A 26309-nucleotide genomic window follows, 5' to 3' on the forward strand; every position below is an offset into this window, starting at 1 on the left:
TGATGGTGGTGGGTCTGGCAGCCAGCTACACTACACCCGAACCTAAGGTGGAGCTCCTGGATAGGTTTTCAGGTGGCCGGGATACGTTTTTTGTTTGTCATTTTGGTTGATTGATGAGTTTTTTGCGGCCCTAGGTCTCATCTATGACGCCTCTGACAGGGTCTCACCTGCGGAGTCTCAGCTACGCAAGCTCCAGTAGGGAATGACCCAGCTTCACCGACACCAGGTGGAATGACCCAGCTTCACCGACACCAGGTGGAATGACCCGGCTTCACCGACACCAGGTGGAATGACCCGGCTCCACCGACACCAGGTGGAATGACCCGGCTCCGCCGACACCAGGTGGAATGACCCGGCTCCGCCGACACCAGGTGGAATGACCCGGCTCCACCGACACCAGGTGGAATGACCCGGCTCCACCGACACCAGGTGGAATGACCCGGCTCCACCGACACCAGGTGGAATGACCCGGCTCCACCGACACCAGGTGGAATGACCCGGCTCCACCGACACCAGGTGGAATGACCCGGCTCCACCGACACCAGGTGGAATGACCCGGCTCCACCGACACCAGGTGGAATGACCCGGCTCCACCGACACCAGGTGGAATGACCCGGCTCCACCGACACCAGGTGGAATGACCCGGCTCTACCGACACCAGGTGGAATGACCCGGCTCCACCGACACCAGGTGGAATGACCCGGCTCCACCGACACCAGGTGGAATGACCCGGCTCCACCGACACCAGGTGGAATGACCCGGCTCCACCGACACCAGGTGGAATGACCCAGCTCCACCGACACCAGGTGGAATGACCCAGCTCCACCGACACCAGGTGGAATGACCCAGCTCCACTGACACCAGGTGGAATGACCCAGCTCCACCGACACCAGGTGGAAAGACCCAGCTCCACCGACACTAGGTGGAATGACCCAGCTCCACCGACACTAGGTGGAATGACCCAGCTCCACCGACACCAGGTGGAATGACCCAGCTCCACTGACACCAGGTGGAATGACCCAGCTCCACTGACACCAGGTGGAATGACCCAGCTCCACCGACACTAGGTGGAAAGACCCAGCTCCACCGACACCAGGTGGAATGACCCAGCTCCACTGACACCAGGTGGAATGACCCAGCTCCACTGACACCAGGTGGAATGACCCGGCTCCACTGACACTAGGTGGAATGACCCGGCTCCACTGACACTAGGTGGAATGACCCGGCTCCACTGACACCAGGTGGAAAGACCCAGCTCCACTGACACCAGGTGGAATGACCCGGCTCCATTGACACTAGGTGGAATGACCCAGCTCCACTGACACTAGGTGGAATGACCCGGCTCCACCGACACCAGGTGGAAAGACCCAGCTCCACCGACACCAGGTGGAATGACCCAGCTCCACCGACACCAGGTGGAATGACCCGGCTCCACTGACACCAGGTGGAATGACCCAGCTCCACCGACACCAGGTGGAATGACCCAGCTCCACCGACACCAGGTGGAAAGACCCAGCTCCACCGACACCAGGTGGAAAGACCCAGCTCCACCGACACTAGGTGGAATGACCCAGCTCCACCGACACCAGGTGGAATGACCCAGCTCCACCGACACCAGGTGGAATGACCCAGCTCCACTGACACCAGGTGGAATGACCCAGCTCCACTGACACCAGGTGGAATGACCCAGCTCCACCGACACCAGGTGGAAAGACCCAGCTCCACCGACACTAGGTGGAATGACCCAGCTCCACCGACACTAGGTGGAATGACCCAGCTCCACCGACACCAGGTGGAATGACCCAGCTCCACTGACACCAGGTGGAATGACCCAGCTCCACTGACACCAGGTGGAAAGACCCAGCTCCACCGACACCAGGTGGAATGACCCAGCTCCACTGACACCAGGTGGAATGACCCAGCTCCACTGACACCAGGTGGAATGACCCGGCTCCACTGACACTAGGTGGAATGACCCGGCTCCACTGACACTAGGTGGAATGACCCGGCTCCACTGACACCAGGTGGAAAGACCCAGCTCCACTGACACCAGGTGGAATGACCCGGCTCCATTGACACTAGGTGGAATGACCCAGCTCCACTGACACTAGGTGGAATGACCCGACTCCACCGACACCAGGTGGAAAGACCCGGCTCCACTGACACCAGGTGGAATGACCCAGCTCCACTGACACCAGGTGGAATGACCCGGCTCTTAGGAGTCATTTTTGCCAGAAAGGCTGAAGCCCACTTTGGTACTGATGAGCCCATGCAGTTAGGGGGACTTCCTCTCAGTCTGGATCCCTAGTGGTTCACCATAAGACAGGGGTATGTTCTTCTGTGGTCAAAAGGGTCATTTTATCGGGGTCTGAGGAAGTCATCGCTAAACGTCTGACGCCAGGTTGTGTGGAGGATTACAACCGGGCCGTATATATTTCCTCCACATGTGTATTTCAGTTTATTATACCTGCTGAGGTGGTCGTAGGTACTAAAACGGAGACCATCTCTATCCTTCTGGATAGTGGGGTGGGAGCCAATATGGTGGACTCTTGGTTTGCATGGACTCATGGGCCCTACTGTGATACGCAGGCTAAGTCTATCCCAATATTCGCCATCGACTCTGCATCTCTCGGTGAGAAGTTTCTAACAAGTTCTGCATAATGCAGACTGCACATAGAGGCTCTTCACGAAGAACTCCTTTCCTCTTAAGTCTTGGAAGGTCTCCCGACTCCTATCGTACTGGGTCTTCCCTGGTTAGTTATGCATAATCCAGTGATGGACTGGCAATCCAGAGGGATAGTGAATTCTGCGGGAATAATTGCCTGAATAGGGTGGTCTCTCCCATCTCTACTAAGACAGTACAATCTTTATTGTCCAATTTCATGGACGTATTCTCAGAAAAGAAGCTTCTCTCCACCGTTCGTATAATTGTCTTGTTAACTTGGGTCTCTGGGGCAGAACTTCCCAGGAGCAGTTATGATCTTTCTGGCCTGGAAACGCAAGCCATGAAGGATTATATAGGCGAGAGTCCTGCTGAAGGACATATCAGACCCTCCTCTTCTCCTGTGGCAGCGGAGTTCTTCTTTGTTAAAAAAAAAAAAAGATGGAGGTCTACGTCCCTGTTTCGACTTTTGCGATTTGAATCAAATTACTATCTTTGACCCTTATCCTCTAATCCCTGATTTCTTTAAATCCAATTGTTGGTGCTAAGTGGTTCTCCAAGTTGGATCTCAGAGGGCTTATAATCTGATTAGGATCAGAGGAGGGGATGAGTGGAAAATGGCCTTTAACACGCCTGAAGGGCATTATGAAAACCTGGTCACGCCTTTTGGTTTGACGAATGCCCCCGCTGTTTTTCAACTTTGTCAATGACATTTTCCATCGTGTGGTGGGGAGATTTGTGCTTATATTTCTGGATGATATTTTGATTTACTCGTCCAACCTCAATACACATCAGGTCCACGTCAGGCAGGTGTTGCAGATATTATGTGATAATTAACTGTATGCCAAGCTGGAAAAGTGTGCAAACGCCGCGCAGGAGGTACAATTTTTGGGCTTTCTGGTGTCATCTGCTGGATCCAGATAAGGTCTGTGCTGTTCTGGAGTGAGATCCTCCTGAAAGCACTACAACGCTTTCCGGGGTTTGCTAATTATTACATGAAGTCCACCCGGAACTTCTCAACAATTGTCAAACCCCTCACAGATGTGACGAATATAGAAACAGACTTCTTGAGGTGGTCCGAGGCGAACATTTTCCTCTTTGAAGGGATGCACCCGTGCTCGTCCAACCCAATGTCTCGCAACCATTTATTGCTGAGGTTGATGTGTCCGAGGTGGGGGTTGGGGCTGTGTTGTCACAAGGTCCATCTCCTAGTAAGTGGCAACCATGCTCCTTTTTCTCAAAGAAATTATCGCCAGCCGAAAAGAACTACAATATTGGCAATAGGGAACTGCTGGTTATTAAACTGGCATTTGAGGAATGGCGCCACTTTCTGGAGGGGGTTGTTCACCCTGTCACTGTCATTACCGATTGTAAGAACCTGCTCGAGTCTGCTAAGCGCCTTAACCCTAGACAGGCTAGGTGGTCCTTATTCTCACCAGGTTTATATCTATTGCCGCGGGGTTAAAATATCAAAGTTGACTCTTTGTCCTGGAGTTTTCCTTGGGGAGGCAGCTCGGATGACTCTGTCCCAATTTTACCGGAGGGGGTGGTCGTCTCTGCTGTATGTCCTGAGCTCGAGGGTCAGGTGCTGGAGGCTCGGGGGGACGCTCCTGTTACTTGCCCCTCAGGGAAATAAATCTTGCTCTTGCAGTTGAACCTCAAAGTTTAAGAGGAGCCTCATAACGCGGTCCTTGTGGGACACCCGGGTAATAAAGCCACCTTTCATCTCCATTCTCGTCGGTTTTGGTGGCCTAGGTTGCATGGAGTTGAAGTAGGATTTGTGTCTACCTGTAACGTATGCGCACGCTCTGCTTTTAACTATATCTAGGAGGCCGCATGGCACATGAAATACATAATATAGTGTAGGACCCCCCTATTGAGATCTGCCGTGACGTGGCCGGGGGGGCTCAAAGAATTGAGCAATTATTTGCTAAAAATCTCATTTTTTTATTATAGTACAGTTGGAATAAATCTGTGAATTTGCACTTTTTACATGATGCATGCCATTTTCAGATCGTGCGTGCTCCTTTTTTTCACTGTATGCGCACGGTGTAAGACCCCGCACACTCGTCCGTCCGGGTCTCTCCTGCCCCTGACCGTACCTGACAGACCATGGACTCACGTATTCATGGACTTCATGCAGGGAGGGCAGAGAGGTGACAATGCGGGTGGCGTTCCTCTTGGCACGGAGGGTCCTCGCGGTGCCTGCACGTCTCGCCTCTATCTGCGGCGGGTGATGAGTGACAGCGGATACAGCGCAGGATACTGAGTGACAGATATAGCCCGCAGCCTGATAGCAGTTATCTGTCATGGAGGGGGGGGGGGCAGCGAGGACCATGGCCCCCAGCACGATCCTGGCCATAACTCCTCACTGACACCAATATAACCTTGCCCCCGCTCCCCGGAGGTCGTCACCCAGCTTTCCCAGACTCCTGAAAGCCACAATCCCACACAGCCAGAGCAGTGCCGAGCATCGCCCGCTCCCCCGGAGTCAGAGCCGCCCCCGGTAATGGAGGATCGCACCGCACCGTCCCCGGGAGGCGATGCCAGTAATCAGCCTGTCCTCGCGGGGTGCCAGCCGGGCACGGTGCCCACAGCTAATGGAGGACGGAGTTAACTGTTTGTTGCTCCTGTTTATGAGAACGAAGGCAAAATCTGCAGGAAAAACTAGAGGGTCAGCTCCTGGGTCAACAGCGTCAACAGGCGCCATCACTGCCCAGCCCCGGCGCGGCTCTACGTGTACCAGCTGATGGCAGACGGAAATGGAGACTCTTCACCTGCAGCCGTGGGCACCAAGGCAGCTGCCGCCGCGGGTGCAGGAACTTATGCAAATTTAGAAACCATCATATGAGCTGAGCAGAGCATGACCGGACCCGCACAATGCCCACCGGACCCGCACAACGCCCACCGGACCCTCACAATGCCCGCCAGATCTGAACAACGCCCTCCGGACCCTCACAATGCCCGCCGAAGCCGCACAATGCCTGCCAGATCTGCACAACGCCAGCAGAACCCGCACAACGCCCGCCAGACCCTGACAATACGCGCCAGACTCGCACAATGCCCGCCGGTCCCTCACAACGCCTGCCGGAACCGCATAACGCCTGCCGGAACCGCACAACGCCAGCCGGACCCGAACAACGCCCACCGGACATGAACAATGCCCGCCGGATCCGCACAACGCCCGCCGGACTCGCACAACGCCCGCTGGACCCGCACAACGCCCGCCGGACTCGCACAACGCCTGCTGGACCCTCACAACGCCCGCCGATACCGCACAATGCCCGCCGGACTCGCACAACGCCCGCTGGACCCGCACAACGCCCGCCGGACTCTCACAACGCCCGCTGGACCCACACAATGCCCGCCGGACTCGCACAACGCCCGCCGAAACCGCACAATGCCCGCCGGACCCGAACAACGCTTGCCGGAACCGCACAAGGTTTGCTGGACCCGAACCACGCCCGCCGGACCCGCACAATGCCCGCTGGACCCGCACATCGCCCGCCGGACTAAAACAACGCCCGCCGGATCCAAACAATCCTTGCCGGAACCGCACAACGCTCGCTGGACCAGAACAATGCCTGCCAGACGCGCACAACGCTCGCCGGACCCGCACAATGCCCGCCGGAACCGCACAACGCTCGCCGGACCCGAACAACGCTCACCGGACCCTCACAATGCCTGCCAAACTCGCACAACGCCCGCCGGATCCGCACAACGCCCGCCAGACCCTCACAACGCCTGCCGGACCCTCACAACACCCACTGCCACGCACACAGACCACAGCACTAAGGGCTGCAGGGTCATGTGTACGGGGAGAGGTACCACCACTAAAGACGGGCGGTAATGGCACCAGACTACAAGCTGCAGTACAGCGGGCAACATGTGGGCACTCACCTGACCAGGGCGTGGGGCACATCTCCTCTCCGGAGCAGCGATGCAGCACTGCGGGGAGCGCCGGCTCTATTTACACTGAGTGATAAATTATTCACCGGGCCCCACAGGGACACAGACAGTAACAGGAGCCACAGCCGGAGACAGGGCGGCAGCGGGGGCGGCAGCCAGGTGACAGCGCCACAGGTGATGGGGCTCCCACAGCTGTCACAGCACACCACACCAGGGGCAGGGCATGCTGGGACTTGTAGTTTCATATCAAACTCAGCTACAGGAAATACTGAGGACCCGAGACTCCCACATTGCCGCAAACACAGGCTCCAAAATAAAGTGTGACTGCAGCTCTGGAGGTGACTGGAGGATAAGACACGATGTAACAGCAGAATAGTGACTGCAGCTCTGGAGGTGACTGGAGGATAAGACACGATGTAATAGCAGAATAGTGACTGCAGCTCTGGAGGTGACTGGAGGATAAGACAATGTAACAGCAGAATAGTGACTGCAGCTCTAGAGGTGACTGGAGGATAAGACATTATGTAACAGCAGAATAGTGACTGCAGCTCTGGAGGTGACTGGAGGATAAGACACGATGTAACAGCAGAATAGTGACTGCAGCTCTGGAGGTGACTGGAGAATAAGATATGATGTAACAGCAGAATAGTGACTGCAGCTCTGGAGGTGACTGTTGGATAAGACAAGATGTAACAGCAGAATAGTGACTGCAGCTCTGGAGGTGACTGGAGGATAAGACATGATGTAACAGCAGAATAGTGACTGCAGCTCTGGAGGTGACTGGAGGATAAGACACGATGTAACAGCAGAATAGTGACTGCAGCTCTGGAGGTGACTGGAGGATAAGACACGATGTAACAGCAGAATAGTGACCGCAGCTCTGGAGGTGACTGGAGGATAAGACACGATGTAACAGCAGAATAGTGACTGCAGCTCTGGAGGTGACTAGAGCATAAGACACAATGTAACAGCAGAATAGTGACTGCAGCTCTGGAGGTGACTGTTGGATAAGACAAGATGTAATAGAAGAATAGTGAGTGCAGCTCTGGAGGTGACTATTGGATAAGACAATATAACAGCAGAATAGTGATTGCAGCTCTGGAGGTGACTAGAGCATAAGACACAATGTAACAGCAGAATAGTGACTGCAGCTCTGGAGGTGACTGTTGGATAAGACAAGATGTAATAGAAGAATAGTGAGTGCAGCTCTGGAGGTGACTATTGGATAAGACAATATAACAGCAGAATAGTGACTGCAGCTCTGGAGGTGACTGGAGGATAAGACACGATGTAACAGCAGAATAGTGACAGCAGCTCTGGAGGTGACTGGAGGATAAGACATTATGTAACAGCACAATAGTGAGTGCAGCTCTGGAGGTGACTGGAGGATAAGACACGATGTAACAGCAGAATAGTGACTGCAGCTCTGGAGGTGACTGGAGGCCATTGATGCAGTATTGGACTGTCAGACATGTTACTGATTCGGCACAGAACCTTTCGGCTGGACGTGCCGGATTATTCGAGGGTCAGTGGATGTATTGTGGATTTGGCAGCTTTGATCACATTCTCTCTGATCTTCCAGCGGTGGTCAGTGACATCGGGGTCCGGGGTCCGCTGCTTTCTCTGCTCTTCTCTTCCAGTCATTCTGGAGCACAAGACATTTATAAGCTTCGGCCATGATATTTGGTGTATGACCGGCCCCCACGCACCACGCGCCAGCCCCCCGCACCACACGCAAGCCCCCCGCACCACGCGCCGGCCCCCCCGCACCACGCGCCGGCCCCCCGCACCACCCGCCAACCCCCCACACCACGCACCGACCCCCGCACCACGCACCAGACCCCCGCACCACGCGCCAGCCCCCTGCACCGGCCCCCCGCACCAAGCACCGGCCCCCCGCACCACAACTCACAGGAGTTCGATAGTTGGGGCCAGAAGTTTTAAACAAAGTTTTGGTTTTCACATTTTGGCTCTTCGGTGTTTCCCTCTGTTACTCGGCTGTTTCTATGGTTACGGACAATTCTAAACATTCCATACATTGTTACATTTTATTGACAAATCCATGAAGTTTCTGTAAATACTGAATATTCCAGCGCTGACCCCGATTCCTCCAGACTTCTGAAGAGTCTAACGATCCGGAGGTGGTCATCCAGGACAGTGCAAGGAGGAGGACTTTACCCCCACGATGGAAAAATCAGAGGGGAACAAGACACTGACGTTTAGGGTGCAGAAAGCGCCCCAGATCTCCGCCCAGTGACAACCTGCAGCCGTCCTCAGAGAGACAGAAAACACAGGCATTAACATCTGGAGGGACAAAGAAGCACAAACCTGGGCGTCATCCAGACTACAGGGGGTTAAATCCAGGGGACCTGCTCCCCAGGTGATGTGTGAGGGGGCACAAGACACAGGGGGGCTCAGAGATAAGCGTCCGGTGGTGACGGGCGGTGGAGACGCGGATGTGGCGCGCTGCTGGCGGATCTGCAGGTAGAGATGTCAGAAAACGCATCAGTAGCGGCGTGCGCAATGGACAGGATTCCCAGCGCTGACGGCTGAACCCCGAGACCCCGCCACGCGTGGCACATGGAGACACAGATCACGGGGGGTGGCGGATCCTGGCGGCTCATGTATCTCAGCGGTGTCATTGGTCTCAGTAAGTCGTGGATCTCGGCGGTGTCATTGAGATCGGGTTGTGGATTTTATCTCAGTGGGTCACAGATCTCAGATTGCGAATCTGGCTGTGTCATGGATCCCAGCAGGTCGCAAAGCTTGGAGGATCTCAGAGGGTCGTGGATCTTGGCAGTGATATTGTTGATCTCGGTAGGTGGTGGATCTCGGTGGGTCGTGAATCTGGCTGTGTTGTGGATTGCAGCGGTGTCATTGATCTTAGCAGGTCGTGGCTCTTGGATCTCGTCAGATCTCAGAGGGTCATGGATCTCTGCAAACTGTGAATCTCGGCGAGTTGTGCATCTCGGCGGACATGGATCTTGGCAGGGTCGTTGATCTCAGCAGGTTTGGGATCTGGGGGAGTCGTGGATCTCAGGTGGGGTGGTGGATCTTGTCAGGTCGTGGATCTCGGCAGGTCATGATCTCAGAGGGTCCCGGATCTTGGCGATGTTGTTGATCTTGGTGGGCTTTGGATCTGGAGGGGGTCGTGGCTCTCAAAAGGGGTTGTGGATCTCGGCAGGTCATGAATCTTAGTGGGTTGCAGATCTCAGAGGGTCACGGATCTTGGTGATGTTGTTGATCTTGGTGATATTAATTTTGATGGGTGGCAGATCTCAGAGGATCGTGGATCTCAGCGAGTTGCATATCTTGTAGAATGGTGAATCTCGGCGGGTGGTGCATCTAGGAGAATCACGGACCTCGGCGGGTGGCGGATCTTGTAGGGTGCTGGATCTTGGCAGGATGTGCATCATCTCAGTGGGACGCAGATCTTGGGTGGGTCAAAGATCTCAGTGGGTTGCGAATCTCAGCGGGTGGTGGATCATTCTGGTGGGATGCAGATCTCAGGCAGCTTATAGATCTCAGCGGGTCGCGCATCTCGGTGGGTCGCGGATCGCAGTAGGCCGTGAGCTGTCCTTGCAGTTAAAGGGAACCTAAGCGCTGCGGAATATGTTGGCGCTATAGAAATAAAACTTAATCAATCTGTCAGGTCCCCTCTGCCCCTGGATCACGAGCATTTCTGAGCATATCTGTCACGCTCCCGGCAACGCTCCTTACCCACTGATCCGGTCTCGGTGTTCCGGCAATGCTCCTTACCCACTGATCCGATCTCTGTGTCGCGGCAACGCTCCTTACCCACTGATCCGGTCTCGGTGTCACAACGCCGCTCCGTACCCACTGATCCGGTCCATGTGCTCACCGATCGCGGCCGCTGCTCCAGCTCTTGCTCCCCTGCGTCCCTCCGGCCTCCTGTGCTTGCCTCTGGCTCCCGGGCTTCATGCATGTGTATAGGGCTGCGCTCACTCTCCTGGTCTTATAGGGCCAGCGTCCCTGGAGCAGGATATAGCTGATCGCAGGTGCAGGGTATATGAGACTTCCTGTTACTTATGGGCGGGGCCTGATCATCGTGTTCCCATAGCTGGGTGTTCCGGTCCCTCTGTACCTTAGCTCCTGTTTAACCCTGTCTCTTCTGCAGAGCCCGTCTGTCGCCTCAACCTGGTCCTGACTGCTGATTCCCCAGGAAGTCTCCCGGTCACTGTCTGCTGAGGATCCCGCCATCTCCCAGCAGCCTGAACCCGTCACCGGTCCCCGATTCCACCTGGTACATCAGCCTGCACGTCTCGCTGGACCCGGACCCTGTCGGCTGTGACTACCCGGCACCTGAACCCGGTTCCAGTCATCCGTCCGGCCCACGGTGGTCGTTGGACTCAGAGACATTCCTGTGCAGACCCCTGAAGGACTCTTATCCCGTACCTCTAGTGTTCCGGCTCCCGTGCATCCAGGCCCTCCGGTGGGGTGATCGGACAGTGCCTGTACAGGGGTTAGCTCCGGGTTGCCTCTCTGGGGGAGTCCGGTGCACGGCCCAGTGACTCCACCTCCAGGACGTTACAGATTGATCAGGCCATGGATTCCGCCGGAGCACAAGCGGCTGAACTGCGCCAGGAACTGATGCGACAGCGCGAAACCCTCTACCGCATTCTGAATTTCCTGGCGTCTGTGGACCACCGTTTGTTCACGATACAGACCGCAGCCTCGTCCTCGTCGACGCAGCAAACAGCGACTGCGTCCGAACCCGTTGTCTCCTCGTATATACAGAGGTTGATCAAAGAAAACGACCATACACAACACTAAAGAATATATGATGTAAGACAATAAATATATAATCAAAATGATAGTGTGTGGGTCATATGGATGTAGCTGACCTACGGTAACAGAGGCCAGGCACCGAGATATAGGACAACAAATTCTAAAGGAAACCGATATAGTCAAAAGAGTATAACTATTATTGGAAATGAATGGCAACTGGCAGGGAACCTAAAAACAGGCGGCACATGCATAAATATTGAGTGAGGCAGGGACAGGCGTCAATGCACAGGGATTACAATACTGAAGCTGATGGTTTATGTTAATACCAAATCAAAAAACATGGTTATTCACAGTAATATCTATGGCATATATAAAAATAGACCATCAGGTATCTCTTTAATGAAAAAAAGGGGGGAAGAAAGGGGGATGGTGGTCATATATATTGCTAGCCAAAGGGAGTGTTAAAAAACAGCCAAATTTATCAAAATACACATTAGTATGAGCAGTGATGGTGACTGTGATAAGTGATCAAATGAAGGTTGCATGGACATGTGTAGATAGAGGCTATAAAAGTGTACATGCACAGCAAGTGAGTAAAAAAGGGGGGGTTATAGAGATGTGCATGTATAGTTAGAGGTTATAAAGTTGCACAGCACCTGATCATTAATAAGGCCTGTAATGTAAAGAGTAACTATGGCAGATGAACAGATCCACCGGAATAGGGATATAATAGGTATACAGAGAAAGGTTTTTTTTACCTGGACACGAGACCTGTGCTCACATGTGACGCCAGCCCCGACACGCACGTTTCGGCGTCACCTTCGTCAGGGTGTTGTCTCCTCGGCCTCGCTGCTCCGCCTCGCTATGCGGGGGATCCCAAGACCTGCAGAGGCTTCCTGAACCAATGCTCCCTGCATTTCAAGTTGCTTCCACATCTGTTTGCCTCAGACCAAGCAAAGGTGGCCTTCGTGATGTCCCATCTTGAGGGGCAGGCATTGGCTTGGATGAACCCCCTGTGGGAGTGAGAAGATCCAGTTACCCACAACATTCGGGAGTTTTTGGAGTCCTTTCGCCGAACCTTTAATGAGTCCGGGCACACCGCCTCAGTGGCTTCTTCACTTCTTCGGGTACGCCAAGGCTCCCTAACGGTTGGCCAGTATGCCATCCGTTTCCGCACGCTTGCCTCTGAACTAGGATGGAACAATGAAGCATTGTCCACCGCCTTCTGGGAGGGACTTTCCAACTACCTTGGATGGCCTCATCTCTCTGGCCTCCCGGATTGACCTCTGCTTTCAAGAACGGACCAAGGAAGCCATCCGTGAGAGGAGGCCGGTACGCCCTGTTCCTACTCCGAAGACCCCCGCTCCCCCACAGTTGATGTCGTCCGATCCGTATACTTCAGAACCCATGCAAGTGGATCGTCTGAGTCAAGCTGCACTACGCTGGGCAGAGCGGCTCGCTAAGGGTCTATGCCTCTATTGTGGGGATAACACACATCTGATCCGTTCCTGCCCGGAGAGGCCGGAACTTCCAGGCCTAGGGTTGGTGGGAACGGCCACCCTAAGCGCCAAGTCCCTCTCGTCCCCGGTCACCATGACCGTCCAAGTGACAGTGGAGGAGGTCCGGTTCACTGCGGAGGCATGTTTGGATTCCGGTTCTGCGGGCAATTTCATCCGACAGACTACGGTGGACAAGTACCGGATACCTGTCATCCCGCTTTCAAAACCCCTTGTGATTGCTTCCGTGGATGGAAAACCCCTATCCGAATCTGTGTTGTTTATTACCAAACCCGTGGAACTCCATATTGGCGCTCTGCATACCGAAAAATTGCTCTATATGTCCTCCCGAAACTGCCGGGCCTACCCTGGTCACGAGTACATGAACCTGTCGTCAGTTGGCGCTCTGGAGAGATTACCTGTTGGGGCTCATCTTGTCACGAGACCTGTCTGCAGCCAGTGCGTCCATTCCTGCCGCCTCCGTCACCGGATGCTTAGTCTCGGCCCTTTGTACCCGCAGAGCAGGTGGCAGAGAAGGACCAGTCCACCGCCCGTCCTCGTGAGGTCATCTCGGTGTCTCCGGTCACCGTGTCACAACTTCCCCCGGGAAGAACCTTCGTGGCAGAAAATGACAGACGGAGAGTACTTCTTTGGGGCCATTCCTCGAAACCGGCTGGACATGAGGGTCCGAAGAAGCCTCGGTGCCTGATCGCTCGGCACTATTGGTGGCCGTCTCTCCGCAAAGACGTTATCTCTTTTGTGTCAGCATGTCCGTCCTGTGCCCGCGACAAGAAACCCCGGCGGCTGCCCGCAGGTTCTGGTGTCACTGCTGCTGGTGCGCTCTCCGCGGATGTTTCCAACATGGGGAGTGCCGTCAAGACATCCTTGGACCGAGCCTCCCTTCGGGTGGATCTTGCTGCTCCCCTGCTGCGCGGGTTCCCGGCTTGGCTGTGGGGAGGAGGTACTGTCATGCTCCCAGGGTCCCGGCAAAACTCCTTACCCACTGATCCGGTCTCGGTGTCACAGCAACACTCCTTACCCACTGATCCGGTCTCAGTGTCACAGCAACACTCCTTACCCACTGATCCGGTCTCGGTGTCACAGCAACACTCCTTACCCACTGATCCGGTCTCGGTGTCACAGCAACACTCCTTACCCACTAATCCGGTCTCTGTGTTCCGGCACCGCTCCGTACCCACGTATCCTGTCTCTGTGTCCTGGCACCGCTCCATACCCACTGATTCGGTCTCTGTGTCCCGCCACCGCTCCGTACCCACTGATTCGGTCTCTGTGTCCTGGCACCGCTCTGTACCCACGTATCCTGTCTCTGTGTCCTGGCACCGCTCCGTACCCACTGATTCGGTCTCTGTGTCCCGGCACCGCTCCGTACCCACTGATCCTGTCTCTGTGTCCCGGCACCGCTCCGTACCCACTGATCCTGTCTCTGTGTCCCGGCACCGCTCCGTACCCACTGATCCTGTCTCTGTGTCCCCGGCACCGCTCCGTACCCACTGATCCTGTCTCTGTGTCCCCGGCCTCCTGTGTTTGCCTCTGGCTCCCGGGCTTCATGCATGTGTATAGGGCCGCGCTCACTCGCCTGGTCTTATAGGGCCAGCGTCCCTGGAACAGGATATAGCTGATCGCAGGTGCAGGGTATATAAGACTTCCTGTTACTTATGGGCGGGGCCTGATCATCGTGTTCCCATAGCTGGGTGCTCAGGTCCCTCTGTACCTTATCTCCTGTTTAACCCTGTCTCTTCCGCAGAGCCCGTCTGTCGCCTCAACCTGGTCCTGACGGCTGATTCCCCAGGAGTTGCTCCGGTCACTGTCTGCTGAGGATCCCGCCATCCTCCATCAGCCTGAACCCGTCACCAATCCCCGATTCCACCTGGTACATCAGCCGGCACATCTCGCTGGACCCGGACCCTGTCGGCTGTGACTACCCGGCACCTGAACCCGGTTCCAGTCATCCGTCCGGCCCACGGTGCTCGTTGGACTCAGAGACATTCCTGTGCAGATCCCTGAAGGACTCTTATCCCGTACCCCTAGTGTTCCGGCTCCCGTGCATCTAGGCCCTCCGGTGGGGTGATCGCACAGTCCCTGTACAGGGGTTAGCTCGGGGTTGCCTCTCTGGGGGAGTCCGGTGCACGGCCCAGTGACTCCAGCTCCAGGACGTTACAATATCGCTGATCCCTGCCGGACCGTCCCTGTATACACTCACAGAGATATAGAGATCTATAGAAACAGGACAGTGATGCCTCGGTTTTCGTTGATCTCGGTTTTTGTTGATCTCGGTTTTCGTTGATCTCGGTTATCGTTTGCCTCGGATTTCGTCTGTTTGGTCTGCTCGCCCACGTGACTACGCTGCTATATTTGCAACAACAAATGGTGATCACGCATTCTCCGGCTCGGTGCGGTTTTGGTTTTCATTGATTGTATTCAGACGGATTATCAACAAAAATCACTTATCCTATGCTAATGAGCGAGGGGACTAGTCCCCTGGGCGGAGTTTCGGTCATGTGCACTGCTTCAGTTTGAAGCCAGGACGAGTACACTCAGCTTAAGGCTATGTGCCCACGGGCGCTCGTACCTGCAGATGTATCCCCAGGTACGAGCGCATGTTTCCCGAAGCTGCCCGCCGGCGTCCGCAGCTATTTTTAGCTGCGAGATTACAGCGGAATAGCTGCGGGAAACATGCGGACTTACCTGCGGACGTCCCGGCCTCTATCTCCATGGCGGAGGGCCGGGACATCCGCAGGTAATTCCACATGGATAATTGACATGCAATTATACCTGCAGATGCAGACATCCGCAGCATGGTCAGCAGCTGCACTTTCCGCAGCGTGGACGCAGCACTCCCCATGTCCCATAGGATACCATGGGGAGTGACTGTACATGCTAAAACCTGCGGATTTATCTGGAAAATCCAGAAAAATGCGCAGAAACAAGCTCCCGTGGGCACATAGCCTAACAGTGCACATGACTGGGAGACAAAATCCAGGGTCGGGCGGTGATGGTGTCGCGGGCGGAGGAGGGGACGCTGCGCTCTCCCACTGCTCGGGTCCGGCGGCTGCTGCTGCTTTGTGGTGGCTCGAGCGGTGGGCCGGATCCCGGGGACTCGAGCGGCGCTTCCCGCCCATGAGTGAAAAGGGTGGGGATTGATTGTGGGGATTTATTGTCCGTGACGCCGCCCACGGTTGTGGTGAGATTGGTGACACCACCGCTGCTCTGGACGGGGATCCCGGGAGCGGTGACAAGGAGCAGCCTTGATGTTAGTTCTCCCCTCCGTGGGTAGGGGGTTGGATGTCCCGGGGCCCGGTGATGGGGTAGGGATGGATGGCAGGCGGGTTACGGGGCCCGGCGAGGTGCAGGGTCGCGGGGGCAGCGCGGTGCCGCACGGCACGGTGGTACTCACTCAGCCAATGATGAGGGCACAGTTCTCGGTAAAACACACGGCTGGATGGACGGGTCCCACAGACGGCTGCGGTGTTGTTTCTCCTCCCGGCAGGTTGATGGTGACTGCCTTTCCCTGCACCTATGTACTGTAAACGGTTCCAATGGGTTCCCACCGGTAACCCACTCCCCAGCTTGGGTATGGGCTGGAGGAGCCCCTTTTGCCCGCAGGCTCTGGCCCTGGTAACTTTAGCCTTGGCGGTGACTGTGTTTCCCTCTCTCGGTTGGACGGTTGCCTTCTGACGGGACTTGGCTGTTGGGAAACCCAGGAGGTTCCCTTCACTAACGAATTCGGCAAATTCACAGCGACTCCTATCCTTGCCGGGGTCCGCAAGCCCCTGCCAGATGGTGCTGACTTCTCTTTGTGTACCGGTCCGGTACCGCCGGGCCACCGCCCGTCCACGGTCCTTACGGTAGACTCCGATCAGCCTCTCCTGCAGACGGTCACCACCGTCTGCCAACCTTGCTGATCCGTCCGGGCCACACACCCGGACCAACTTCAGGCTGCTCGACTGGCACTCTCCTTCCTCTCACTTCCACTTCCAAACTGATCTGCACTCTTTTCCCGCCTCCAGGACTGTGAACTCCTCAGTGGGCGGGGCCAACCGCCTGGCTCCACCCCCTGGTGTGGACATCAGCCCCTGGAGGAAGGCAACAAGGATTTTGTGTCTGACTTCGGTGTGCCTGACCGGGGTGTGGGGTGTGTGGGGGGTGTGGGGTGTGGGGTGTGGTGTGTGGAGTGTGGAGTGTGGAGTGTGGAGTGTGGAGTGTGGAGTGTGGGGTGTGGGGTGTGGGGTGTGGTGTGTGGAGTGTGGAGTGTGGGGTGTGGGGTGTGGTGTGTGGAGTGTGGAGTGTGTGGGTGTTCTCTGTGGCCCCTGGCTTGTCCAGGGCGTCACATGGCGGTGGAGAGGTGAGTGTCCTGTGACGCTGCGCATTCATTAGCATGATAGCACCCACAGGGGCCCACTAATATGCTAATGAGCCGACTGACCAAGGAAGCACCGCCCACAGGACTAGTCCCCGCGCTCATTAGCATACAGTAAAAGAGGTTTAGACATCCTTTGTATACAGATCTCTTTATCTATGCTGGTGCTGGTATATACAGGGAGGGTCCGGCACAGAATAGCCATATGCACCCAGAGCTGCTCGTGTCCTGTATATTGCACCGGACAATGTGCGGAGATTTCCATACACTACAACCTTAGCAGAAGCTTCCTGCAGCTGTGGCGTCACGTGACCGATGCCGGGGCGGGGGGAGAGGGGGGGGGCAGGAGGCCGGTCACTGACCGCTGTCCCCCGTTTCGTGTACACAGCTCCCCTGCGCGGCCCGGCTCCTCCTCCTGTGGGCGGGTCCTGCGGTCACGTGTCCGCTGCCATCCGCACCTGAAACAGGGATCGCAAAACACACGTGACCCAGTCACGTGTACAGCGCGCTCAGAGGACGCCGGGAAATGTAGTCACTAACACTGTCACGTGACTAATGTGTCCTGGCAACGCCATGCCGCGACCCTCCGTCTCCATGGTGACAGGTTGCGCGGCTCCATAGCGGCCTGAGCGCCTCAGCAGCAGCAGCATGAGCCGGACCCTGACCCTGGCCCCGCCGGGCCCCACCGCGCGACACCGGCCCGGCCGCAGCTACGACTTCCTATACGGTACCGGGGAGAGGGGAGGACGGCGCCAGAGAGCCCGAGCCCCGACACCCCGAATTATACCGCCCCCCCTCCCCCGAATTATATCGCCCCCCCTCCCCCGAATTATACCTGACTGATACCCCCTCCCCGAATTATACTGCAACCCCACAAATCATACCTGACCCCCCCCCGAATTATACCTGACTGATACCCCCTCCCCGAATTATACTGCAACCCCACAAATCATACCTGACCCCCCCCGAATTATACCTGACTGATACCCCTCCCCCGAATTATACTGCAACCCCACAAATCATACCTGACCCCCCCCCCCGAATTATACCTGACTGATACCCCCTCCCCGAATTATACTGCAACCCCACAAATCATACCTGACCCCCCCCGAATTATACCTGACTGATACCCCTCCCCCGAATTATATCGCCCCCCCCCTCCCCCGAATTATACCTGACTGATACCCCCTCCCCGAATTATACTGCAACCCCACAAATCATACCTGACCCCCCCCCGAATTATACCTGACTGATACCCCCTCCCCGAATTATACTGCAACCCCACAAATCATACCTGACCCCCCCCGAATTATACCTGACTGATACCCCTCCCCCGAATTATACTGCAACCCCACAAATCATACCTGACCCCCCCCCCCCGAATTATACCTGACTGATACCCCCTCCCCGAATTATACTGCAACCCCACAAATCATACCTGACCCCCCCCGAATTATACCTGACTGATACCCCTCCCCCGAATTATACTGCAACCCCACAAATCATACCTGACCCCCCCCCCCGAATTATACCTGACTGATACCCCCTCCCCGAATTATACTGCAACCCCACAAATCATACCTGACCCCCCCCCCGAATTATACCGAGGCCCCCCGAATTATACCTGACCCCGCCGTCCTCCGTTCCGTGCGTCCATGTTTCGGGGTGTAGCCTCCGTTCCGTGCGTCCATGTTTCGGGGTGTAGCCTCCGTTCCGTGCGTCCATGTTTCGGGGTGTAGCCGCCGTCCTCCGTTCCATGCGTCCATGTTTCGGGGTGTAGCCGCCGTCCTGCGTTCCGTGCGTCCGTGTTTCGGGGTGTAGCCGCCGTCCTGCGTTCCGTGCGTCCGTGTTTCGGGGTGTAGCCGCCGTCCTCGGTTCCGTACGTCCATGTTTCGGGGTGTAGCCGCCGTCCTCGGTTCCGTACGTCCATGTTTCGGGGTGTAGCCGCCGTCCTCCGTTCCGTGCGTCCATGTTTCGGGGTGTAGCCGCCGTCCTCCGTTCCGTACGTCCATGTTTCGGGGTGTAGCCGCCGTCCTCCGTTCCGTGCGTCCATGTTTCGGGGTGTAGCCGCCGTCCTGCGTTCCGTGCGTCCGTGTTTCGGGGTGTAGCCGCCGTCCTCGGTTCCGTACGTCCATGTTTCGGGGTGTAGCCGCCGTCCTCGGTTCCGTACGTCCATGTTTCGGGGTGTAGCCGCCGTCCTCCGTTCCGTGCGTCCATGTTTCAGGGTGTAGCCGCCGTCCTCCGTTCCGTACGTCCATGTTTCGGGGTGTAGCCGCCGTCCTCCGTTCCGTGCGTCCATGTTTCGGGGTGTAGCCGCCGTCCTCCGTTCCGTACGTCCATGTTTCGGGGTGTAGCCGCCGTCCTCCGTTCCGTGCGTCCATGTTTCGGGGTGTAGCCGCCGTCCTCCGTTCCGTGCATCTGTTTCGGGGTGTAGCCGCCGTCCTCCGTTCCGTGCGTCCATGTTTCGGGGTGTAGCTGCCGTCCTCCGTTCCGTGCGTCCATGTTTCGGGGTGTAGCCGCCGTCCTCCGTTCCGTGCGTCCATGTTTCGGGGTGTAGCCGCCGACCTCCGTTCCGTGCGTCCATGTTTTGGGGTGTAGCCGCCGTCCTCGGTTCCGTGCGTCCTTGTTTCGGGGTGTAGCCGCCGTCCTGCGTTCTGTGCATCCATGTTTCGGGGTGTAGCCGCCGTCCTCCGTTCCGTACGTCCATGTTTCGGGGTGTAGCCGTCCTCCGTTCCGTGCGTCCATGTTTCGGGGTGTAGCCGTCCTCCGTTCCGTGCGTCCATGTTTCGGGGTGTAGCCGCCATCCTCCGTTCCGTGCGTCCATGTTTCGGGGTGTAGCCGCCGTCCTCCGTTCCGTACGTCCATGTTTCGGGGTGTAGCCGCCGTCCTCCGTTCCGTGCGTCCATGTTTCGGGGTGTAGCCGCCGTCCTGCGTTCCGTACGTCCATGTTTCGGGGTGTAGCCGCCGTCCTCCTGTGACATTTCCTGCTTTTCTCCCGCAGACCCTGTGCACACGTTATCCAGTGAGAAGGACCACGCGCAGGCCACGCTCCGGGCACACGTGTCACATGACCGCATGGTGCGTACAGAGAGGGTCCACGCCTGAGACTGCGAGCGTCGCCCACATCTGACCGCAGGGTGTAGACGTCACCAGCAGACATGGGGCAGCTCATAGTCTCTGCTTTGGTCTTCCGTCCTGCGGGGGGCGCTGTCTGCAATCCTCCAGGAGGGCCACGTGGGCGGGATCTTTGTCCTGGGTATAAAGGGGTTAACTGCCCGTGACTGGAGTGGTCTCTGATCCCGGCGATATCCAGAGGACCCCGCTGTATGATACGTTCTCAGCCCCGATGCCCGTGTCGCCCGCGCGGTGCATGCACAGCTGTGCAGATATCTCCGGGCTGTGTCACTGGAGACTGCAGCGACTCTCGCAGCGCCCCCTGCAGGGGAAATGTAGTGTAGGAAAAAGGGGGGTTCTGAGCGCCGGCTCCTCCATAACACCGCAGGGACCGCGGATCCCCACAAAAATAGCCCGTCACCTGGGGCGTCTGTCAGGTTTTGGGATTGCGGGAAGTGGAGAGGGGCGGAGCCATCCTGATGATTGACAGCTGGGGCCGAAGGCACGGCTGAGACGCTGACATGAGCAGCAGCCTGGGAAGAGTGTGGGGGGGCAGGGGCAGCCTGGGAAGAGTGTGGGGGGGGGCAGGGGCAGCCTGGGAAGAGTGTGGGGGGGCATGGGCAGCCTGGGAAGAGTGTGGGGGGTCAGGGGCAGCCTGGGAAGAGTGTGGGGGGTCAGGGGCAGCCTGGGAAGAGTGTGGGGGGGGCAGCGGCAGCCTGGGAAGAGTGTGGGGGGGGGCAGCGGCAGCCTGGGAAGAGTGTGGGGGGTCAGGGGCAGCCTGGGAAGAGTGTGGGGGGTCAGGGGCAGCCTGGGAAGAGTGTGGGGGGTCAGGGGCAGCCTGGGAAGAGTGTGGGGGGTCAGGGGCAACCTGGGAAGAGTGTGGGGGGTCAGGGGCAGCCTGGGAGGAATGTGGGGGGGCAGGGGCAGCCTGGGAAGAGTGTGGGGGGGCAGGGGCAGCCTGGGAAGAGTGTGGGGGGGCAGGGGCAGCCTGGGAAGAGTGTGGGGGGGCAGGGGCAGCCTGGGAAGAGTGTGGGGGGGCAGGGGCAGCCTGGGAAGAGTGTGGGGGGGCAGGGGCAGCCTGGGAAGAGTGTGGGGGGGCAGGGGCAGCCTGGGAAGAGTGTGGGGGGGCAGGGGCAGCCTGGGAAGAGTGTGGGGTGGCAGGGGCAGCCTGGGAAGAGTGTGGGGTGGCAGGGGCAGCCTGGGAAGAGTGTGGGGTGGCAGGGGCAGCCTGGGAAGAGTGTGGGGGGGCAGGGGCAGCCTGGGAAGAGTGTGGGGGGGCAGGGGCAGCCTGGGAAGAGTGTGGGGGGGCAGGGGCATCCTGGGAAGAGTGTGGGGGGGCAGGGGCAGCCTGGGAGGAGTGTGGGGGGGCAGGGGCAGCCTGGGAGGAGTGTGGGGGGGCAGGGGCAGCCTGGGAGGAGTGTGGGGGGGCAGGGGCAGCCTGGGAGGAGTGTGGGGGGGCAGGGGCAGCCTGGGAGGAGTGTGAGGGGCAGCCTGGGAGGAGTGTGGGGGGCAGGGGCAGCCTGGGAGGAGTGTGGGGGGGCAGGGGCAGCCTGGGAGGAGTGTGGGGGGGCAGGGGCAGCCTGGGAGGAGTGTGGGGGGGCAGGGGCAGCCTGGGAGGAGTGTGGGGGGGCAGGGGCAGCCTGGGAGGAGTGTGGGGGGGCAGGGGCAGCCTGGGAGGAGTGTGGGGGAGCAGGGGCAGCCTGGGAGGAGTGTGGGGGAGCAGGGGCAGCCTGGGAGGAGTGTGGGGGGGCAGGGGCAGCCTGGGAGGAGTGTGGGGGGGGGCAGGGGCAGCCTGGGAGGAGTGTGGGGGGGCAGGGGCAGCCTGGGAGGAGTGTGGGGGGGGAAGGGGCAGCCTGGGAGGAGTGTGGGGGGGCAGGGGCAGCCTGGGAGGAGTGTGGGGGAGCAGGGGCAGCCTGGGAGGAGTGTGGGGGAGCAGGGGCAGCCTGGGAGGAGTGTGGGGGAGCAGGGGCAGCCTGGGAGGAGTGTGGGGGAGCAGGGGCAGCCTGGGAGGAGTGTGGGGGGCAGGGGCAGCCTGGGAGGAGTGTGGGGGAGCAGGGGCAGCCTGGGAGGAGTGTGGGGGAGCAGGGGCAGCCTGGGAGGAGTGTGGGGGAGCAGGGGCAGCCTGGGAGGAGTGTGGGGGAGCAGGGGCAGCCTGGGAGGAGTGTGGGGGAGCAGGGGCAGCCTGGGAGGAGTGTGGGGGCAGCCTGGGAGGAGTGTGGGGGCAGCCTGGGAGGAGTGTGGGGGCAGCGGCGGCAGCCTGGGAGGAGTGTGGGGGAGCAGGGGCAGCCTGGGAGGAGTGTGGGGGAGCAGGGGCAGCCTGGGAGGAGTGTGGGGGGGCAGGGGCAGCCTGGGAGGAGTGTGGGGGAGCAGGGCCAGCCTGGGAGGAGTGTGGGGGGGCAGGGGCAGCCTGGGAGGAGTGTGGGGGAGCAGGGCCAGCCTGGGAGGAGTGTGGGGGAGCAGGGGCAGCCTGGGAGGAGTGTGGGGGGGCAGGGCCAGCCTGGGAGGAGTGTGGGGGGGCAGGGGCAGCCTGGGAGGAGTGTGGGGGAGCAGGGCCAGCCTGGGAGGAGTGTGGGGGAGCAGGGCCAGCCTGGGAGGAGTGTGGGGGGGCAGGGGCAGCCTGGGAGGAGTGTGGGGGAGCAGGGGCAGCCTGGGAGGAGTGTGGGGGTAGCCTGGGAGGAGTGTGGGGGCAGCGGCGGCAGCCTGGGAGGAGTGTGGGGGGCAGTGTCCGGGAACCTAGGGACGAGCCGCACCCCGCAGCACTCCAGTCCTGCCGGGGGCGCTCTGCTGCTGCTTTACTCTGCGCTTTTCCCCAGTTGAGTCCCTCCTGAAACTTCATCTAATTTGGCCACAGCTGCGATCAGTCACATGCACTACACGTATCAGCATGTCCACCGCTGCAGATGCAGGACCCTACTGTTCTTACATTAGAGGCCGGCGGCCAGTGCAGGACCCCTCTGTTCTTACATTAGAGGCCGGCGGTCAGTGCAGGACCCCTCTGTTCTTACATTAGAGGCCGGCGGTCAGTGCAGGACCCCTCTGTTCTTACATTAGAGGCCGGCGGTCAGTGCAGGACCCCTCTGTTCTTACATTAGGGGCCGGCGGTCAGTGCAGGACCCCACTGTTCTTACATTAGGGGCCGGCGGTTAGTGCAGGACCCCACTGTTCTTACATTCGGGGCCGGCGGTCAGTGCAGGACCCCACTGTTCTTACATTAGGGGCCGGCGGTCAGTGCAGGACCCCTCTGTTCTTACATTAGGGGCCGGTGGTCAGTGCAGGACCCTACTGTTCTTACATTAGGGGCCGGCGGTCAGTGCAGGACCCCACTGTTCTTACATTAGGGGCCGGCGGTCAGTGCAGCACCCCACTGTTCTTACATTCGGGGCCGGCGGTCAGTGCAGGACCCCTCTGTTCTTACATTAGGGGCCGGCGGTCAGTGCAGGACCCCACTGTTCTTACATTAGGGGCCGGCGGTCAGTGCAGGACCCCTCTGTTCTTACATTAGGGGCCGGCGGTCAGTGCAGGACCCCTCTGTTCTTACATTAGGGGCCGGCGGTCAGTGCAGGACCCCACTGTTCTTACATTAGGGGCCGGCGGTCAGTGCAGGACCCCACTGTTCTTACATTAGGGGCCGGCGGTCAGTGCAGGACCCCACTGTTCTTACATTAGGGGCCGGCGGTCAGTGCAGGACCCCACTGTTCTTACATTGGGGGTGTCAGTTGATTTTTACCTTCTTTTCTTTCAGCAAAAAGTCCCGGAGTTCCCCTCGATGTTCAGTGAGTTGGTTCATCAGCCGCGATTCACCCTCCGACTGCAGCTCAGGGACCCCGTCCCCCAATTCATCGACCGACGGTGGAAGGGAAGAGACGAGCAGAGAAGGAAAGCGCTGAACCAGCTGCATGTGTGAGTCCTACCAGCGGGGGGCGCTGCAGACATATGATGATGCTGTGTAATACCTGACAGTGACCAGCGGGGGGCGCTGCAGACATATGATGATGCTGTGTAATTCCTGACAGTGACCAGCGGGGGGCGCTGCAGACATATGATGATGCTGTGTAATACCTGACAGTGACCAGCGGGGGGCGCTGCAGACATATGATGACAGCTGTGTAATACCTGACAGTGACCAGCGGGGGGCGCTGCAGACATATGATGACAGCTGTGTAATACCTGACAGTGACCAGCGGGGGGCGCTGCAGACATATGATGACAGCTGTGTAATACGTGACAGTGACCAGCGGGGGGCGCTGCAGACATATGATGACAGCTGTGTAATACCTGACAGTGACCAGCGGGGGGCGCTGCAGACATATGATGACAGCTGTGTAATACCTGACAGTGACCAGCGGGGGGCGCTGCAGACATATGATGATGCTGTGTAATACCTGACAGTGACCAGCGGGGGGCGCTGCAGACATATGATGACAGCTGTGTAATACCTGACAGTGACCAGCGGGGGGCGCTGCAGACATATGATGATGCTGTGTAATACCTGATAGTGACCAGCGGGGGGCGCTGCAGACATATGATGATGCTGTGTAATACCTGACAGTGACCAGCGGGGGGCGCTGCAGACATATGATGATGCTGTGTAATACCTGACAGTGACCAGCGGGGGGCGCTGCAGACATATGATGACAGCTGTGTAATACCTGACAGTGACCAGCGGGGGGCGCTGCAGACATATGATGATGCTGTGTAATACCTGACAGTGACCAGCGGGGGGTGCTGCAGACATATGATGATGCTGAGTAATACCTGACAGTGACCAGCGGGGGGCGCTGCAGACATATGATGATGCTGTGTAATACCTGACAGTGACCAGCGGGGGGCGCTGCAGATATATGATGATGCTGTGTAATACCTGACAGTGACCAGCGGGGGGCGCTGCAGACATATGATGACAGCTGTGTAATACCTGACAGTGACCAGCGGGGGGCGCTGCAGACATATGATGACAGCTGTGTAATACCTGACAGTGACCAGCGGGGGGCGCTGCAGACATATGATGACAGCTGTGTAATACCTGACAGTGACCAGTGGGGGGCGCTGCAGACATATGATGATAGCTGTGTAATACCTGACAGTGACCAGCGGGGGGCGCTGCAGACATATGATGATGCTGTGTAATACCTGACAGTGACCAGCGGGGGGCGCTGCAGACATATGATGACAGCTGTGTAATACCTGACAGTGACCAGCGGGGGGCGCTGCAGACATATGATGACAGCTGTGTAATACCTGACAGTGACCAGCGGGGGGCGCTGCAGACATATGATGATGCTGTGTAATACCTGACAGTGACCAGCGGGGGGCGCTGCAGACATATGATGACAGCTGTGTAATACCTGACAGTGACCAGTGGGGGGCGCTGCAGACATATGATGATGCTGTGTAATACCTGACAGTGACCAGTGGGGGGCGCTGCAGACATATGATGACAGCTGTGTAATACCTGACAGTGACCAGCGGGGGGCGCTGCAGACATATGATGATGCTGTGTAATACCTGACAGTGACCAGCGGGGGGGCGCTGCAGACATATGATGATGCTGTGTAATACCTGACACTGACCAGCGGGGGGCGCTGCAGACATATGATGACGGCTGTGTAATACCTGACAGTGACCAGCGGGGGGCGCTGCAGACATATGATGATGCTGTGTAATACCTGACAGTGACCAGCGGGGGGGCGCTGCAGACATATGATGATGCTGTGTAATACCTGACAGTGACCAGCGGGGGGCGCTGCAGACATATGATGACAGCTGTGTAATACCTGACAGTGACCAGCGGGGGGCGCTGCAGACATATGATGATGCTGTGTAATACCTGACAGTGACCAGCGGGGGGCGCTGCAGACATATGATGACAGCTGTGTAATACCTGACAGTGACCAGTGGGGGGCGCTGCAGACATATGATGATGCTGTGTAATACCTGACAGTGACCAGTGGGGGGCGCTGCAGACATATGATGACAGCTGTGTAATACCTGACAGTGACCA

General features: G+C 58.0%; 2 protein-coding genes across 3 annotated transcripts in view; one reads left to right on the top strand and one right to left on the bottom strand.

Annotated features, from left to right (window-relative positions):
- The window catches only part of POPDC2 (popeye domain cAMP effector 2), an 84367-nt gene extending 77727 nt beyond the window's left edge, over positions 1-6640 (bottom strand). The window contains exon 1 of one of the 2 annotated variants that reach the window (XM_075334844.1): positions 6563-6639. In XM_075334844.1, the coding sequence (XP_075190959.1) occupies positions 6563-6584 (22 nt within the window). In that variant the 5' untranslated portion in view covers positions 6585-6639. Of the gene's footprint in view, positions 1-6562 lie in introns of both variants that reach the window. The other variant, XM_075334843.1, reaches the window with a different exon arrangement.
- An 11083-nt stretch (positions 6641-17723) lies between these two features.
- CFAP91 (cilia and flagella associated protein 91) overlaps positions 17724-26309 on the top strand; it is a 49571-nt gene continuing 40985 nt past the window's right edge. The window contains exons 1-3 of the mRNA XM_075332776.1: positions 17724-17921; positions 20196-20272; positions 24051-24208. Coding sequence (XP_075188891.1) covers positions 17843-17921; positions 20196-20272; positions 24051-24208 — 314 coding nt within the window. The 5' untranslated portion in view covers positions 17724-17842. The remainder of the gene's footprint in view (positions 17922-20195; positions 20273-24050; positions 24209-26309) is intronic.

This window comes from Anomaloglossus baeobatrachus, chromosome 2 (genome assembly GCF_048569485.1).
Source record: "Anomaloglossus baeobatrachus isolate aAnoBae1 chromosome 2, aAnoBae1.hap1, whole genome shotgun sequence".
Lineage (NCBI taxonomy): Eukaryota > Metazoa > Chordata > Amphibia > Anura > Aromobatidae > Anomaloglossus > Anomaloglossus baeobatrachus.